The 15,287-nt window shown below is 30.8% G+C and overlaps 1 protein-coding gene across 2 annotated transcripts in view; it reads left to right on the top strand.

Moving 5' to 3' along the window:
• Positions 1 to 15,287, top strand: part of LOC118205558 (splicing factor Cactin-like) — a 117,761-nt gene extending 102,474 nt beyond the window's left edge. For both annotated transcript variants that reach the window (XM_085809966.1, XM_085809967.1), the window contains exons 16-18: positions 659 to 709; positions 11,347 to 11,409; positions 14,933 to 15,287. In XM_085809966.1, coding sequence (XP_085666092.1) covers positions 659 to 709; positions 11,347 to 11,409; positions 14,933 to 15,058 — 240 coding nt within the window. In that variant the 3' untranslated portion in view covers positions 15,059 to 15,287. The remainder of the gene's footprint in view (positions 1 to 658; positions 710 to 11,346; positions 11,410 to 14,932) is intronic.

Here is a 15,287-nt window from a genome sequence, read left to right as displayed (position 1 = left end):
TCAAATTAATGCAGCCATTGAAATTTCTGATTATCTAATATTTCACAGAACCTAGTTAGAAATCTCTGAATGACTTAATGCATTGCATGTGACTAATAGTAGACACATTAAAATGTTATAAGCATCGTCCAAAAAAAATTTTTGGCTACTTTTTGGTTGAGCTATATAGACTACAAAAAACCAATAGTCTGCTTTCTTCTTTGCTTGTTTTTGATAATTTGCTAAAACTATAAAGTTACCTTTCACTGTATATGATATACTTCAGCCTTATAAGTATAATAAATTCTTTATAAAATAGTATGTATATTCGTATGGATACATAAAAAAATGTATTGGAAATAATGGAAGCACGGAGTATCATGTGACATTCTCCTTGCAAATAAAATTTCACTAGGCAGAATATGATTCTTGGGACTTGTATTGTCAAGATTTGCTCAACTCAGTTAAATATTGCTGGAAAGGCCATCTGTTTAGCGAATATCTAAAAATATTGTTTTCCATTATTTTTGCTTTCATACTTAAAACATTGTGAACATCATTGTATGAGCAGCTGACCTATCGAAATGCCTACTGTGGGAGTAATTTCTTTAAAGCATGTATGTGATTTTCTGGTAATATATTGGCTTGATTTATTAATGTAAATCTTTTGTATTTTTAGATCTTTTATCCTGATCTGATCGACAAGTCAAAGACCCCAGAATATTCACTAGTGAGTAAATGTAATTTAGCTGATAGTTAGTATAATAAGTATTGCATTTATCACAACAAATTGCTTAGAAAGTTAGTCTGTTATTGAAAATTCTGTGTTACAATAATGGTTGGGTATAAATTGGCTCCAATAAACTGAGAATACACTGGAATTTTCATTGGTAAGTTTTGTAACTGTTTTACAAAAAGCTGAAAATTACAACTTGAAACTGAAAGTAAATGAAACTTTTTAGTTGAAAAATTGTCTATTTTTGGTTAAAAAATAACCAGAAATACAGAAATTCTATTAGCTGGACCTGTTTGTATTTAGTTACATATAGCCACAGCTAGGTAATCTGAATATCTCATCAGCAGTTTATATTTACATATTAGCAATATGTCCACTGATTACTTCACTGTAATTTACTAAAAAAAAAGGAAGATATGTTTCTATATGGAAAACTTGGCTATAATTGTCCCTATGGACTTAAAGTTTAGCATCTTTTCACTTAATGAATTATCAACTCTCAATTCATTAATTTCAGTTTTTAAAACACAGAGTATAATACTAAAATGCTATTAGTTTCAAAAGGGGGAAAGGTGCCTAGGAATTTCAAACATTAAAAGTTTCAAAATTCAAATTCTGAAAGTTTTTTAGTATTACAGTTTGCACCAAAGTTCAGTTTAAGGGATTGTCACTTCCAAAGTAAGTAAGTTCATTGTGTTCTAACACTCTGCTGACAACTCTTCATCAATCACTGCAAGACATGAACCAAAATTTTTAATTCTTAATAGACATGTTTAGTCTATGTCACGCTTTTATAGTTATTTGAATATCGCAAAGCACACATGGGGTGTCTGCCTAAGTGAAGGAATACCTTCATTGCGGACTTTCTAAGAGAAATTCTCATTCATGTTACTGCCTGCAACATATTTGCTGCAAGTAACAAATAATGTAGGTCAGGCAGGTAGTAGTTGTAGTATGTAAATTATGAGCTACTTTAGGTTTAGAGAATAAATCTATATACTGTAAAGTAACACCAAAGGGTTATGAATATCATAACCTGGAGAATTTGTAGCAGTCATACTTTCATATTTATTGATTTGCCATTATTTGATTCCTTGGATTGGAATAATACTTCCTGTTAAACTAGGAACTGATAAAACCTGGCATTGGACATTCCCCCCCCCCCCAAGCAGGAAGGAACTACTAGTTTTATAGTATCAATATGATTTTTTAAATCTACATTGCTTTCTGTTTTATCCACCTATTTTTTTTTCAGATTTAGCAAACAATCCAAGTAGCACAGCAACATCATAACGACGTTGCAAACTCGTCACGGATATCGTTGCAAAAACGTTGCAATATGTTGTCTTTAAGATGCCCAGATGTCTGCGAACATCCACTGTTTTGCAACTGTTGCAAAGATGTCTTTACTACGTCTTTGCAGATGAGGTTTTTGTCGCATAGACATCGTTATTGTGTCTTTTGAAGGTGATAATTTGGTTGTGAAAGCATCGTATCACGACCTCTTAAAGACCCCAAAATGTTCTCCAAATTCCACCTTTTTGCAACAGTTGTGAAAATGTCGTTATTATGTCCTTGTGTTACATATTGATTTATGCAGAAAAATAAGCTTAATAATTAATATATTTTTCTTCTTTTTTAAAATTTTCTACTCCTTGTATTTATCTAAAGTTTAAATATTTTATCATTTCCTGAAAACCAGAAGATAATACAATTTTTTCTCTTTAGACTAAATATGCATAATTAATAATAGCCTTAATTATTTTCAGTACTTTAAACTATAGTTCTTAAATTTCTCTTTAGACTAAATATGCATACTTAATAATAGTCTTAATTATTTTCAGTACTTTAAATTATATTTCTTAAATAACTTAAATTATAAGTTATGATTATTTAAGATTTCATCATTTTTTCCCTTAAGTGAGAGTAATTATGAAAGTGGTTATTATAAATAGTATATAACATTAATAGTAGGTTTTAAGTAAATAAAACTGAATTAGACATAAATAAAGTAAAGATACATATGTGGGTAAAAAAAAAGAGCTTTTCTGATAACAGCATTATCACATTTATTTCTGTTAAATCTCAGAGGCATTGAAAATTGCTCCTGTCATGATAAATTAGGAAGTGTTTATTAAGGCAACATAATCAGTATTTTACCTGAAGTCAAGTATAAATTTATTTGCCTTTCACAGTAAAAAATATAACCATTAACTTCTATATCTCCAAGATATGCAAAGGAAAGACAGTATAAAGTAGTTAATAAATGTGATAAAAATATACCTAAATCTAATAACATCCCATATTCATATCTAAAATGAAATAATAACCTAACAAACAGCATACATGACAGCACTATTTAAGAAAAAACATGAACTAGCAGTGTTTGAAAGTATAAATAAGCAGAAAGAAGGTAACAGAACTAAAATTTCCAATTAATAAAAAAAAAATTGTGTTTTTTAAATAGTAAGCAATTAAAAGTGCAATAATTATGAATTGCAGTATTTACTAGTAATGTTGATGTTTATTAACACCATTTCTTTCGATCATATGTAAATGTATTTGCCTATTTTTAGTTTCTACATTTTAGAATAGTGCTAGATTACAGTGATCATTTCAGGCAGTTTTTATAATCAATAACTTTCCTCTTGATACTGTAGAAATAATTTAAATAATATAGTATACGATAGTAAGCTAAGTACATTAAAGTAAGCTCTTCGTTAAATAGCACACAATGAAACATTTTGTTATCACAAGCACATAAAATGTAAGCGAAGAATATACTTAAATTATGAATATACTATACTTAAATGACTTACTTAATATACTTATTGAAGTATAATGAATATACTTAAATTTAATAAAGAACAAAACCTAATTTTTCAACATTTATTTATTGAGATAATCTAATAGACATACATAATGGCAATATTTAAAAAAATGCAAATTACACAGTGTTTGGAAAAACAGATACCAAACAACAAGTAATAATACTGCAATTTGCAATCAATAGAAAAATATTTAGTTTTTTTCAATACGGCACAAGTATGTCATAATTATAGATTACAATATTTCATTTTAATGCTAATGTTTCCATAACACTATTTTTTCGATTATATGAGCAAAGTCTGAGCACCAACCTGTATCGTGAACACAGTAATCAATTAATATGAATGATATATGCTATAGCACTTGGGACGTTATAACTGAATCCGTGTATCCAAATATTGCACTGCTGGAGCCACTGAAGATTAGAAAACCGCAATATAATTTTAATCACTGGAAAGTCATAAGACACCAAAACAGAACACTATTTAACTGTATAGATGATGTTAGCACGTTGCAAGCAGATATTCACAAACAAAATAAGCAGAAATTCACCATTACCATGAAAATTTCTCCTCAATTCAAAATAAACTGCCATCATTATATTTTTGTACATCATTCTCTTTCTGTATTGAAGCTCTCCAGTATTTAATTCTGATGGTGAATTGCAAAACCGTTAAGAAAACATTCCTGAAAATAAGATGGAGTCTGCAATTTATCGTGCAGATAACTAACGTGTTTGAATTTGGCAGCTAGCCAAAGCGCGCAAGCCTCGAGCTCAGATGTTTGTTTCCGTCATATATATTGGACAACCGATAAATATGCATGGATATGCATCGTCTTTTAACATTGGACGTTTTCTTGGAATTCTTAAAATCGCCCAATTTTTATCCGTGAATACATCTTCACGCAATCATATCTTCGCAAAAACTTTACTTTTTGCATTATATGTGGTAAAATGTTTCATATTATGTCACCATATTAATTCAAATAAATTCGTCCTTACTTCAAAAATAATAAATAAATCCATATTTCAGCAGTAAAAAAATTGCTAACGTAATTTGCATTGATTTCGGAAATATGATTTTTTAAAATATGTAAAATGCATAACTTAATAACTTACTTTATAGATTAGTTTCATTTTTTTAAATATTTTGCTATATTAATAAAAATATTTTAAGTATTAATTATTTTAACAAAATATTAACAGTAATTTAGCATGTATTTTTAGTATTAATTAAATTTAATAATCCAAGTATTTATATTAAATTTATATTTCATTAGATGAGTCTACCTTAGATTAATAGATTTAGATGAAATAAAGTAATGAAACATTGCAAAATAAATCTTATGCGGACTTCAAATTTTTGAAAGAGCATATTTAGTCTCTTTTCATTCTAAAAGTAACTCTGATGAACTATGAAAAAGATGCTAAAGCGACCACGTCTAAAACCGGTCATATCAGCGATGTCAACAAATTGCCAAGATGCAACGGCAAATATTTTGCGTCTTCGCAACGTTGTAAAGACGTTATAAAAGTTACCACGACCACTTTGCAACCCTCTCAGACCAACAACGTTGCCGTGCTACTTGGGAAAAGAGTGATCATTATCACAGTTTTTAATTCATCAAAATTACCATTTATGTGCTGTAAGTTTTCAGAAAACTGAAAAGTTAATTTCATTGCTTTTGTATCTGGAACATTTTCTTTCTGCTTCGGAATTCTTAGAATTTTCTAAAACTGTGTGCTAAGGATTTTTCTAGTTTTCTTCCTTGTTCTAAATCTAATATATGCAGGCTTTCATCTATATGTTCATGCTTAAGTACCCTGTTTTAATAGAAAAAAGATAGTCTGCTTATTACAGAGACTGTTCACACATTTTTTAGACGATTTTGCTTTGCTGAAAAAAAAAAATCTTGACAGTTTGCTTCTCATGCAAAATGTCGCTTTTAAAGAGGCAGTGGATGGAAAGCTATGTTTGTGTTCTTTCTGAAGAAAATTATTCTTATCTAGTTACTAAAAAGCGTTGTGAAAGCCATGGTTTTCCAATACCTAAAGCAACGATAGGTAATGTTGTAATGTAAAAATGTAGCTTCAAGTGGAAAATTTGTTCCAAATACATATCCAAAGAGGAAACACCATGTTTTGAATGTCGCAAAAGTAAAATCTTTTATGTTAAAAGAAAATCTGTGAAGTCAAAGGACAGTTGCAAAATCATTAAAATATTTGGTGTCAATGGTAAGTAAAGGGATGTTGGAAAAGTAAAATCTTTAATGTTAAAAGAAAATCCACAAAGTGAAAGGACAGTTGCGAAATCATTAAAATATTTAGTGTCAATTGTAAAAAAAGGGATTAATGTTCATTTGAATCTTAGCGAGAAAACATATGCATCATCTTTTTCCAATACATATTGCTGAGCACAGAACTTACCTCAAAATTCTTTATAAGAATCATTTATCCGGACAAAAATAAAAAAATGTTGCCACAATAGACGAATCCTGGGTGTACTTAAATGACTGCAAGAAAAAGAGATCCATTTATTATCATCAAAGAGAAAAAAATCTTAAAACACAGTTCAAGGAATCTAAAAGTTTTTCTAAGAGATTTATGATTATTGCTGGTTTTTCATATAACAGCAAATTGAAAATGAAGAGAGTGAAGGAAAATGTAGCATCAACTCCAAATATTATCAAAAATATACCCAGTTTTGAAAAATATGAAATACCTCCTCTTTACACAAAGTATGATCAATCAGTAGAACTGCATCAAGACAAAGCAAGCAGCAGCATGTCAAAAATATATTGTTACTTTCCTGAAAAAAAAGGGGGGGGACAAGAAATGGGTATCAAGGCTATACACTTCAATCATATCCCTACTAAATCTCCTGATCTGTGACCAATGTAATTTTGTGCTTTTGGCCTTTTAAAAAATGGGTTGCCCCAACGTTGACCTACAACGTCTTTAGACTTGGAAAGCTGTTCGAGAGCAATGGGATAAAATACCTCTTCTGATACTACAAAAGGCTTTGTCTTGGAAATTATGGTGTATATAGATAGATAGTTAAGAAAAGATTTATCAAACAGAACATTTAAAACCTAAAAATGTTTGGTAAAATATTTCTGTAATTACAATGGAAATTGTCTAAAAAATGTGCAAACAGCCTCTGTATGCTTTGACCACTGCTTCACTGTGAACTAATGAAGCAGTGGCAAAACTACTAGGAGACGAGCACCACTGGCAGAAGACTGTATGACTTCCAACCAAAAGTTAACCACAATTTAAATAGCAGCTGTTCTCATCTCACACTGTATCTGACAGGACATGGCCCATATATGTCCTATCTTCACAGATTTCACCTAAGAGACAGTGACCAATGTATTTGTGGCAGTACTGGTGACCCAGATCACTATGTGTTTGATTGCTCGTACACAGGAAATTCACATTTAAAAAGACCAACTGCAATCAATATGCCGGCATGGTTCAAGAACACAATTAAGAATAAATATGCGCTCAGCCGCATTGGAGACTGCACTACCATTGCTAAAAGCATTGCTGAGAACCTTGAGTGACTCCTTTCCTTGGACACCGTGCCGTCAGCAGCCTACTCTGTACATATATTAATTAACTTAATGTCTTGTGTTTTTTGTTGTTGTTTTTGCTGTTTTTAATTATATTTACTATTATGATTAATCCAGAACATCCTCAGTAATTTTTAGCATTTTCAGATTTTGTTTCATTTTCATTTATGGATCTTAATTCTTGAGTTTTAAAACATATAACTCATCCACTTCCATTAGTTCTTACTGGCTGGTATTTGCCTGTTTCGTTTTCCGTCACTTCGATTTTGTGTTCAGTTTCTTTCTCATCCCATCAATGGCTGAGTGGTTAAGACTGCTGAATACTGGGGTTTAAACACGGGCAAATAGGTGAACTGCATGGTTAGTTTTTGTCGCTTTTCCTTTGTATAGCATGAATACTAGCCAGTTCCCATTGAAAATCCTAAGGCATCCCTTCCTTTAGACATACAGCACTCGTGGGCTTTGCCATGCTCACAGAACCCAATGAGTGTCTTTCTCGTCCACATCCTTTGCGTTTTTCAGTATCAGTTTCAATCCTTTCACCTAGTGTTTCAATTTTCTGCACATACTTGTTAGATATTTTAAATGTGCTAGCCATCTTTCGTTTTCTGCCACCTTACTCTTGTTTTCTGTATATTTTTGCACTTACTTCTCTGTTATAGGGACAAAAGCTTCTTCATCTGCCTCATCATCTTACTCTTCTTCTTTTTATGTTTGACTTGTGCTCTGACAATATCGTTTTTAAGAGTTTCATCACTGTTAGAAGCTGCTTGAGCACTTCTGATAGTTTTAATTTATTTTAACACTTTGTTTCCTATATCTAGCAGATCTAGGTGTTTCTTTCAGAAGAATTTTCTCTTTTTATTTTCCTTGTGTATTGCCTTTCTTAGTTTAAGGTTCTCAACTATTGTCTAAATCTTCAAAACATTCATCATCGTCATAATCATAGCAATCTAAAACTTCAGTTTTTCAGCTATCCTGGAGTAAACATTAATTCTGTTAAGTAAATAAGCCTACTTGATCAGATATTTGAGCGACAGTATGCAGAATGCTGTGTTTTGTTCTTTTAAAACCCTTCCTGTCTTTTACTTGTGAAGTCATTTTTGTAAAATTTGAATTATATTGCAGGAAATTGTTTGAATATTTTATGAGCAGTGGTATCCTTGTTCAGGTCAGTGCCATTATGAAAATCTTTCAAAAGTTTCAGAAAATGTTATTTCCTTTCATCCAGTTTCATTCTTGTTGTTGGGCAGTCAAAGAGGTTATCTCTCAATAATATTTAATCAGTATTTTTATAGTGATTTTACAGACATATTTACACACCTGTGGCTGGTCTCACTTGTCTGACCTGCATAGAACAAGCTCATGAATTTTATCATGGCAAGGGCAAAATTGTGTCTGTTGTTGGCATGAACCTTGATCACCATATAGATGACAGTACAAATTTTGCTGGTTCCACCCCAATTTTGAAACAGCACAACAGAGGGACATGTCTGAGGGTCTTCCCCTCTTCCGCTACCACCAAGCCATTTAAGACGACTTTTGGCTTGCCGTACATTTTAAGTCATCCTATGCCACACAAATAGTGTATATATTTACAAAGATGCATGCCTTCGATAGATGTCAAACAATCAATATGCCATCAGTTTGGACCCATCAGTATGCCAGTCAACATCACTAACCACTACACCTTGTGAGCAGCCATACTTGCACTTGTTTTGCTATGTAAGGACATTGATATCTGGTCCCAGATATCTAGTTTTTACTTACTATGGACATATAGATTCACCATTGCAGTATTTGCTATGCTTATTATTGAAATACTAAATTTCCCACAAAAACCTGGTAACTGAAGTTTTTGTAAAGGTCTTATCCTCTTCATTTGAGTAAACAGTGTACTTCAGGAGTCTATAAACACAAGTCATCTGCAAACATATAACCACACATTATCACGGATCTACCTTTGGAATTAAATGCATAGATCTAGAACTGTGTTTGGTTTCTACCAACAATTAGTTTCATTACAAAAATACTGAATTTGATTTTCTCACTTCCAGAATACTTTGGGTTTGTTTTAAGTAATTTTTAATGAATCCCATTTGTTTACCTTTATTCTGCAATCTGATGAAGAGTTTAATCCTGGTTGTCATACTATTGTAACCACTTTTTTAAAATGTGCAAGTAAGGTTTCTGCAGGAAACTTTATGACATTAATTTTTGGATCAAAATTAATTTACCTCTTGTTTCACAATTATGTTCAGCACTTCTTTTCTTTTCTGTTCCACCTTATTTTTAATGTCTATCCATTCTACAATTTTCATTTGTTTTCGTGTGTGACTTTATATTATAATGTTAGCAATTTTGAGAAGAAATTTGATGACTTCATGTATTCAATATGTGGCTATTAATTTTTGAAATGTGAAATTTTTTTATGAAAAGAAGTGTATATATCAGAGTTGCCATGCTACCTGGAAAACCGTAAAAAGTCAGGGAATTTAAAAATTGACCAAAAAATTCAGGGAAAAGTCACGGAATTTAAATATTTTAGTCAAAATCTGGAAAAGTCAGGGAATTTCATACGGATATTCCCCTCCAAAAAAGCGAGTTGGAACAGATCATTTTCTAGGCGAATTATGTATCGCATGAGCATCATTCAGCCAGCTGGCGTAGAGCCAATTTTTGCTGCTCCAATCAGATTGTCTTGAGAGAAAGGCAAAGCAAGTTTCCAGTAACCACGAGTATCGAGAGACTCCCATGCGCATATGCAGTGCACGTTGAACTAAGGAAAATATGTATTCTCGTATAAAATAAAAGCGGTTTAATCCTAGTATAGGGCAACATGGAGGTTAGAATAGCCTCCATGTATCGTATACACAGGATTTGGGGATATGATGATGAGCAGTAAGCGGGTCATTTTGGTGTTGGCGACAATTTTCAAAATCGTGCCAAAGCCGTAGCGTATACTAGGATTTTACCGCAAAATCCTTTTAACCCTCCCTTTTTTTTAAATAAATGCCTTATTTGTCACTTTGCAGTAAAATAAAAAAATAGTAAACAGTCACCTAGGCTAAACATTTAATGTAACTATATTCGCCAAAATATCGTTGATTATTCCAATCAATTTTTAAATAATTATCTTTATTTTAATGTTATTTATGTCATTTAGTGCTGCTTCTTCTCTTTAAATTTATTTATTATTTATTAGTAAATAAAACCTTCAAATTTCAGGAAAGTTTCTCTGCATAATCCTGACATTAATTCTAGCAGTATGATGACATACCATCACGAAATTTAATGCATATATGTTTTGCTTATGCATGCTACTAAATAAATAAAAAATACTTGAATTTATTTAAAAATATTATTAAATAGATTTTTCTTTCGTTTAGCTGAGAAATGTCTGCAAAACAGACATTTTAAAATCTGGATTGGGCAGATTCTAATCTGAATCTTCAGTGGAGAAAACAACTCCTATTATAGTTATAATAGTAATGTTTTGGGGATTATATACTATAAGTCATATGTAATATATATATATAAGTCATATGTAATTGGCAAATGATTTTGTTTTCAAGTGGTACCATAATTAATTTACCTCTTAGCACAGCCAATGTGCATTACGCAGATAGACTGAAATTTTCTTAAAACACACTTGGAAAACCTGGAAAAGTCAGGGAATTTCATTTTCCTATTTGAGTGGCAACCCTGATATATCTGTTTAAATTATTTTGAGTTATTATAGATTAACTCCCTTAACTCAGATCTAATAACTACTTAATGCATAATGACTAAAATCTGCCATTAATGTTTATTTTCTCTATAACATATTGAGCAATAATTCAAGATACTAACCAACAGATTGCTAAATTTGTACCATACAAGACTTGTATTGTCAAAACAAGATTTCACTGCAGTGTAATAGCGATTTCTTCTAAAAATTCTAAATATAGTTCAAGAACCTTCATGTTTATAAATCATAAACTGCTGTTAGAAATTTACAGCTAAGTGAATTTAAAAAAATAAATAAAGTTATGTGCATATTCACAATTAGAGCTCATTTAGTAAATTGGTTATGTAGGAATATTTTCATTACTATGTGATGTAAATATTTTGCTTGACGTGATAAGCATAAATATTTTCTAGAATTTTTGTTGTTGTTTTATTTGTTTATTAGTTTTATACAGTTATTTTGCTAAACTGAAATTTCTTTTCTTTTTTGTTTTTAGAGCCCTTGTGAAGACAACAAAGACTTTGCCATTTTAAGGTTTCGTGCTGGGCCACCTTATGAAGTAACTTTTTTTTTTTTTTAAATTTCATGATTAAGAATTGAAACAACAGCATTGTTTTAAAAGCTTTAAAGATATGCAGATTTCTTAAATTACTCTAAGAGACTTATGTGAAAGGCTAATCTCTTTTATTATTAAAACTTAATGCATAGAAGTATCTAACCTATTCACTGACTCTTATCAGGGTTGCCACGCTATGTGAAAAACCGGAAAAAGTCAGGGAATTCGAAAATTGACCAAAAAATTCAGGGAAAAGTCAGGGAATTTAAATATTTTAGTCAAAATTTAGAAAAGTCAGGGAATTTCATATGGCTATTCCCCCCCAAAAAGCAAGTTTTGCGCCGACGTTAGAAGCAATACATTATGTATCGTGTGAGCATCGTTCGGCCAGCTGGCATAGAGCCAATTTTTGCAGCTCCAATCAGATTGTCTTTTAGAAAGGCAAAGCAAATTTCCAGCACCTTTTGGTTTCCAGTAACCTCGGGTATCGAGAGATTCCTGTGCGCATATGCGGTGCATGTTGAACTGCATACATATTCTCATTTAAAATAAAATCGGTTTATTCCCAGTATAGGGTACTATGGAGGTTAGAATAGCCTCCATGTACCGTATACACGGGATTTGGGGATATTATGATAAGCAGTAAATGGGTCATTTTGGTGTTTTCGACAATTTTCAAAATCGTGCCAAGGCGTAGCGTATATTAGGAATTTACCGCAAAATCTTTTTAACCCTCTTTTTTTTAATAAATGCCTTATTTGTCATTTTGCAGTAAAATAAAAAAAAGTAGTAATCAGTTACCTAGGCTAACCATTTAATGTAACTATATTCGCCAATATATCGTTGATTATTCTAATTCAATTTTTAAATAATTATCTGTATTTTAATGTTATTTGTGTTATTTAATGTTGCTGCCTCTCTCTAAATTTATTTATTATTTATTAGTAAATAATACTTTCAAATTTCAGGAAATTTTCTCTTACATAATCCTGAAATTAATTCTAGCAGTATGATGACATACCATCACGAAATTTAATGCACGAATTTTTTGCTTATGTATGCTACTAAATAAATATAAAATACCTGAATTTATTTAAAAATATCATCAAATTGATTTTTCTTTCACTTAGCTGCAAAATGTCTGCAAAAAAAAAAAAAAAGACATTTTTTAATCCAGATTGCACAGATTCTAATCTTAATCTTCAATGGAGAAAACAACTCATATTATAGTTATAATAGTAATGCTTTGGAGATTATATATTCCAAGTCATGTGTAATTGGCAAATTTTTGTGCTTTCAAGTGGTACCATAATTAATTTATCTCTGAGCACAGCCAATGCGCATTACGCGGATGGACTGGAATTTTCGTAAAACACACCAGGGAAACCTGGAAAAGTCTGAGAATTTCATTTTCCTGTTTGAGTGGCAACCCTGTCTTATGCTTTTTTGGATTATCTTCATAACAAACCATCATAGTATTATATCATTGATTACTTAGGTACCAAAGGTTAGCATGTATGTGAAGTGTAATACTTCTTTTATTAAGAAAAACTTCGTCTTATCACTCTGCTTATGTGTGTACATCAAATGAAATATGCATGGACAAAGCAGGAAATACTGCTATAGGATTATTTTAGGGAAAAAAAATGTTTATTTCTGCTTAAAAAAAGTCATTTGAAGTGAAAAATTTTTAAAGGAGTTTTTTAAAGGGGTATTTGAACAAGTTTTGCACAAGCAGTAAGGTACAGGGACCAAGTGAATGTACCAAAAATTAGATTTTGCAGGGAGAACATAAACGGTTAGATTTTGTAAGTTTTACAAAACATTTTTTAAATTTAAAAATACCAAAACATGAATGTTTGGGCAGTTTGAAACGTTTTTGTGATTAGAAGTCTGTGACCACTGGTTGCAAAAATAAAGGCCAGGTAAATAGCCAGGCCAAATAAAATAAAGGCCAAGTGTTGTCCTATAAAGGGAAGAAGTTCCACATTTTATCCTGGCGGGGTCAGTACATGTTTAATTCTGTTAGCATTTCTCACCATGATTGATTCACACACACACACCAAAAAAAAAAAAAAGTAAACTTTTTTTATCAGGGATGGCTAAAGTTAAATGAGATTAAATGGGTGAATCCACTTTTTTTTTTAGCTCGAGCTTATAATTAAATATAAAATTGATTAAAATGGGAGGGAGAGAAACTATTGTAAGAATTGGGCTTAAGAAGCCAAAGTTCAGTGAAATGATAAATGCAAATAATGTAGATGAATACAATAAAATGCACCTAATATAAACAAAGTAAATAAATTACTTCAGTAATTAGTATGAAAAAAGTAACAAGATTGAATACTTAACTTGTTGTTTGTGTTGAGCATTGTATAAACAAATAGTGAGAGTAAAAACTGAATCATAACATTAGTTGTAAAAATTAACCATGCAGTGTGAGGCTTAATTATAGTGATGACATTTTGTCATAAAACTGTATTTATTGTATGAAAGAAAGTTAATTAAAAACCCATTTAAAAGGATGATAAGAAATATTATTAAAATAAAAATCTCCTGATATGCTTTAAGCCAAAATTGTTCATATCGCCCCTGCATAGTTTGTCTTGATTACATAATCCGTTAAGGGGGGAAAAAACTTAATTTTTTAATTTATTAAATTTGGCGTATTTTTTTTATTATTTCACATGCTAATAATTAAGAAAGGCAAGTGTTCTATATAGAATATGTCAGTGAAAGACTGCTTTTTAATCCATTGAAAAGAAATATAAAACAAAATTTAAACTCCCCATCAGAATGTTGCATCACAACCAAAATGTTCAAATTACAATGGTTAAAATGTGGGTTTGATTCTTTGTAGAGTTAACATGCAGTTTAAATTTTATTAAAAATAAAAGAGCCAGCTGCAGATGTAATGAACAGTGTTTTACTTAAATTATAGCACGCCTAAATAGCTTCTGTTTTGCGCTGCTGCTTGACTCTTTTAAAAGTCTTGAAAAATTAGATCTCTAACCACTGTGGAAAAATCCACTTAGCCAGTAAATTCCTTTTTATATATGACTTCAAACTTTACACATAAAAGTATACAACTTTAATCTCATTTAAACTTTATATTTTACCTATTGAGATCTTTACGGAGATACTCTTAACATGGAATCAAATGTTGTAGGTTTATACAGAAGAGTTTGTACTGTTTGATTCTGTTTGTTTATATTCAATGAAATAATGAAAGTTAATATAAAAGATTTGTTTTTGTATCATTTAATTCTAAGCTAATATGAAGTGAAGAACTGACTATATAAAATACCTTTTAAACTTTTAATTATATTTGGGGGTGGGGGGGAAGAACCTCTGTAATCATTGTCCAATATGTCTTTAAATCATTTCAGAAATTTAAGTTACATTTCACAGAATGTTATTTTATTCAATTATGATGTTTTTGTGGCTATACATTTTCAATACATCGATATTTTTATGTGTATTCAAAAGTTTAACTTTCACTACATTTAATTATTCTTTTTTTCAGGATATTGCCTTTAAAATCATTAACAGAGAGTGGGAGTATTCATATAAAAGAGGGTTTCGTTGTCAATTCCAAAACAATATTTTTCAGCTGTGGTTCCACTTCAAACGCTACCGGTATCGTAGATAAGTTGTATTCTTACCAGTGACTGTAATTACTCAATTTTTGTGAAGACTTTTAAACAAATGCTATATATCTTGGTTCATATTAAAAGAGAGAGAGAGAGAAGAAGGGGGGAAAAACTTTTTATTATACTCATTCATGATCTCTTTCTCAGAAATATTTTCATTCTGCTATGTTGAAGCATTTACTCAAATTTTGTAAACACTTTCTTCAAGTAAATAATTGTATTTTTGGT

This window comes from Stegodyphus dumicola, chromosome X2 (assembly GCF_044657685.1).
Source record: "Stegodyphus dumicola isolate Sdum_Otavi_A_Nest chromosome X2, ASM4465768v1".
Classification (NCBI taxonomy): domain Eukaryota; kingdom Metazoa; phylum Arthropoda; class Arachnida; order Araneae; family Eresidae; genus Stegodyphus; species Stegodyphus dumicola.
Note: the sequence above shows the minus strand (reverse complement) of the source record. Positions and strands in the feature narration are given on the sequence as shown.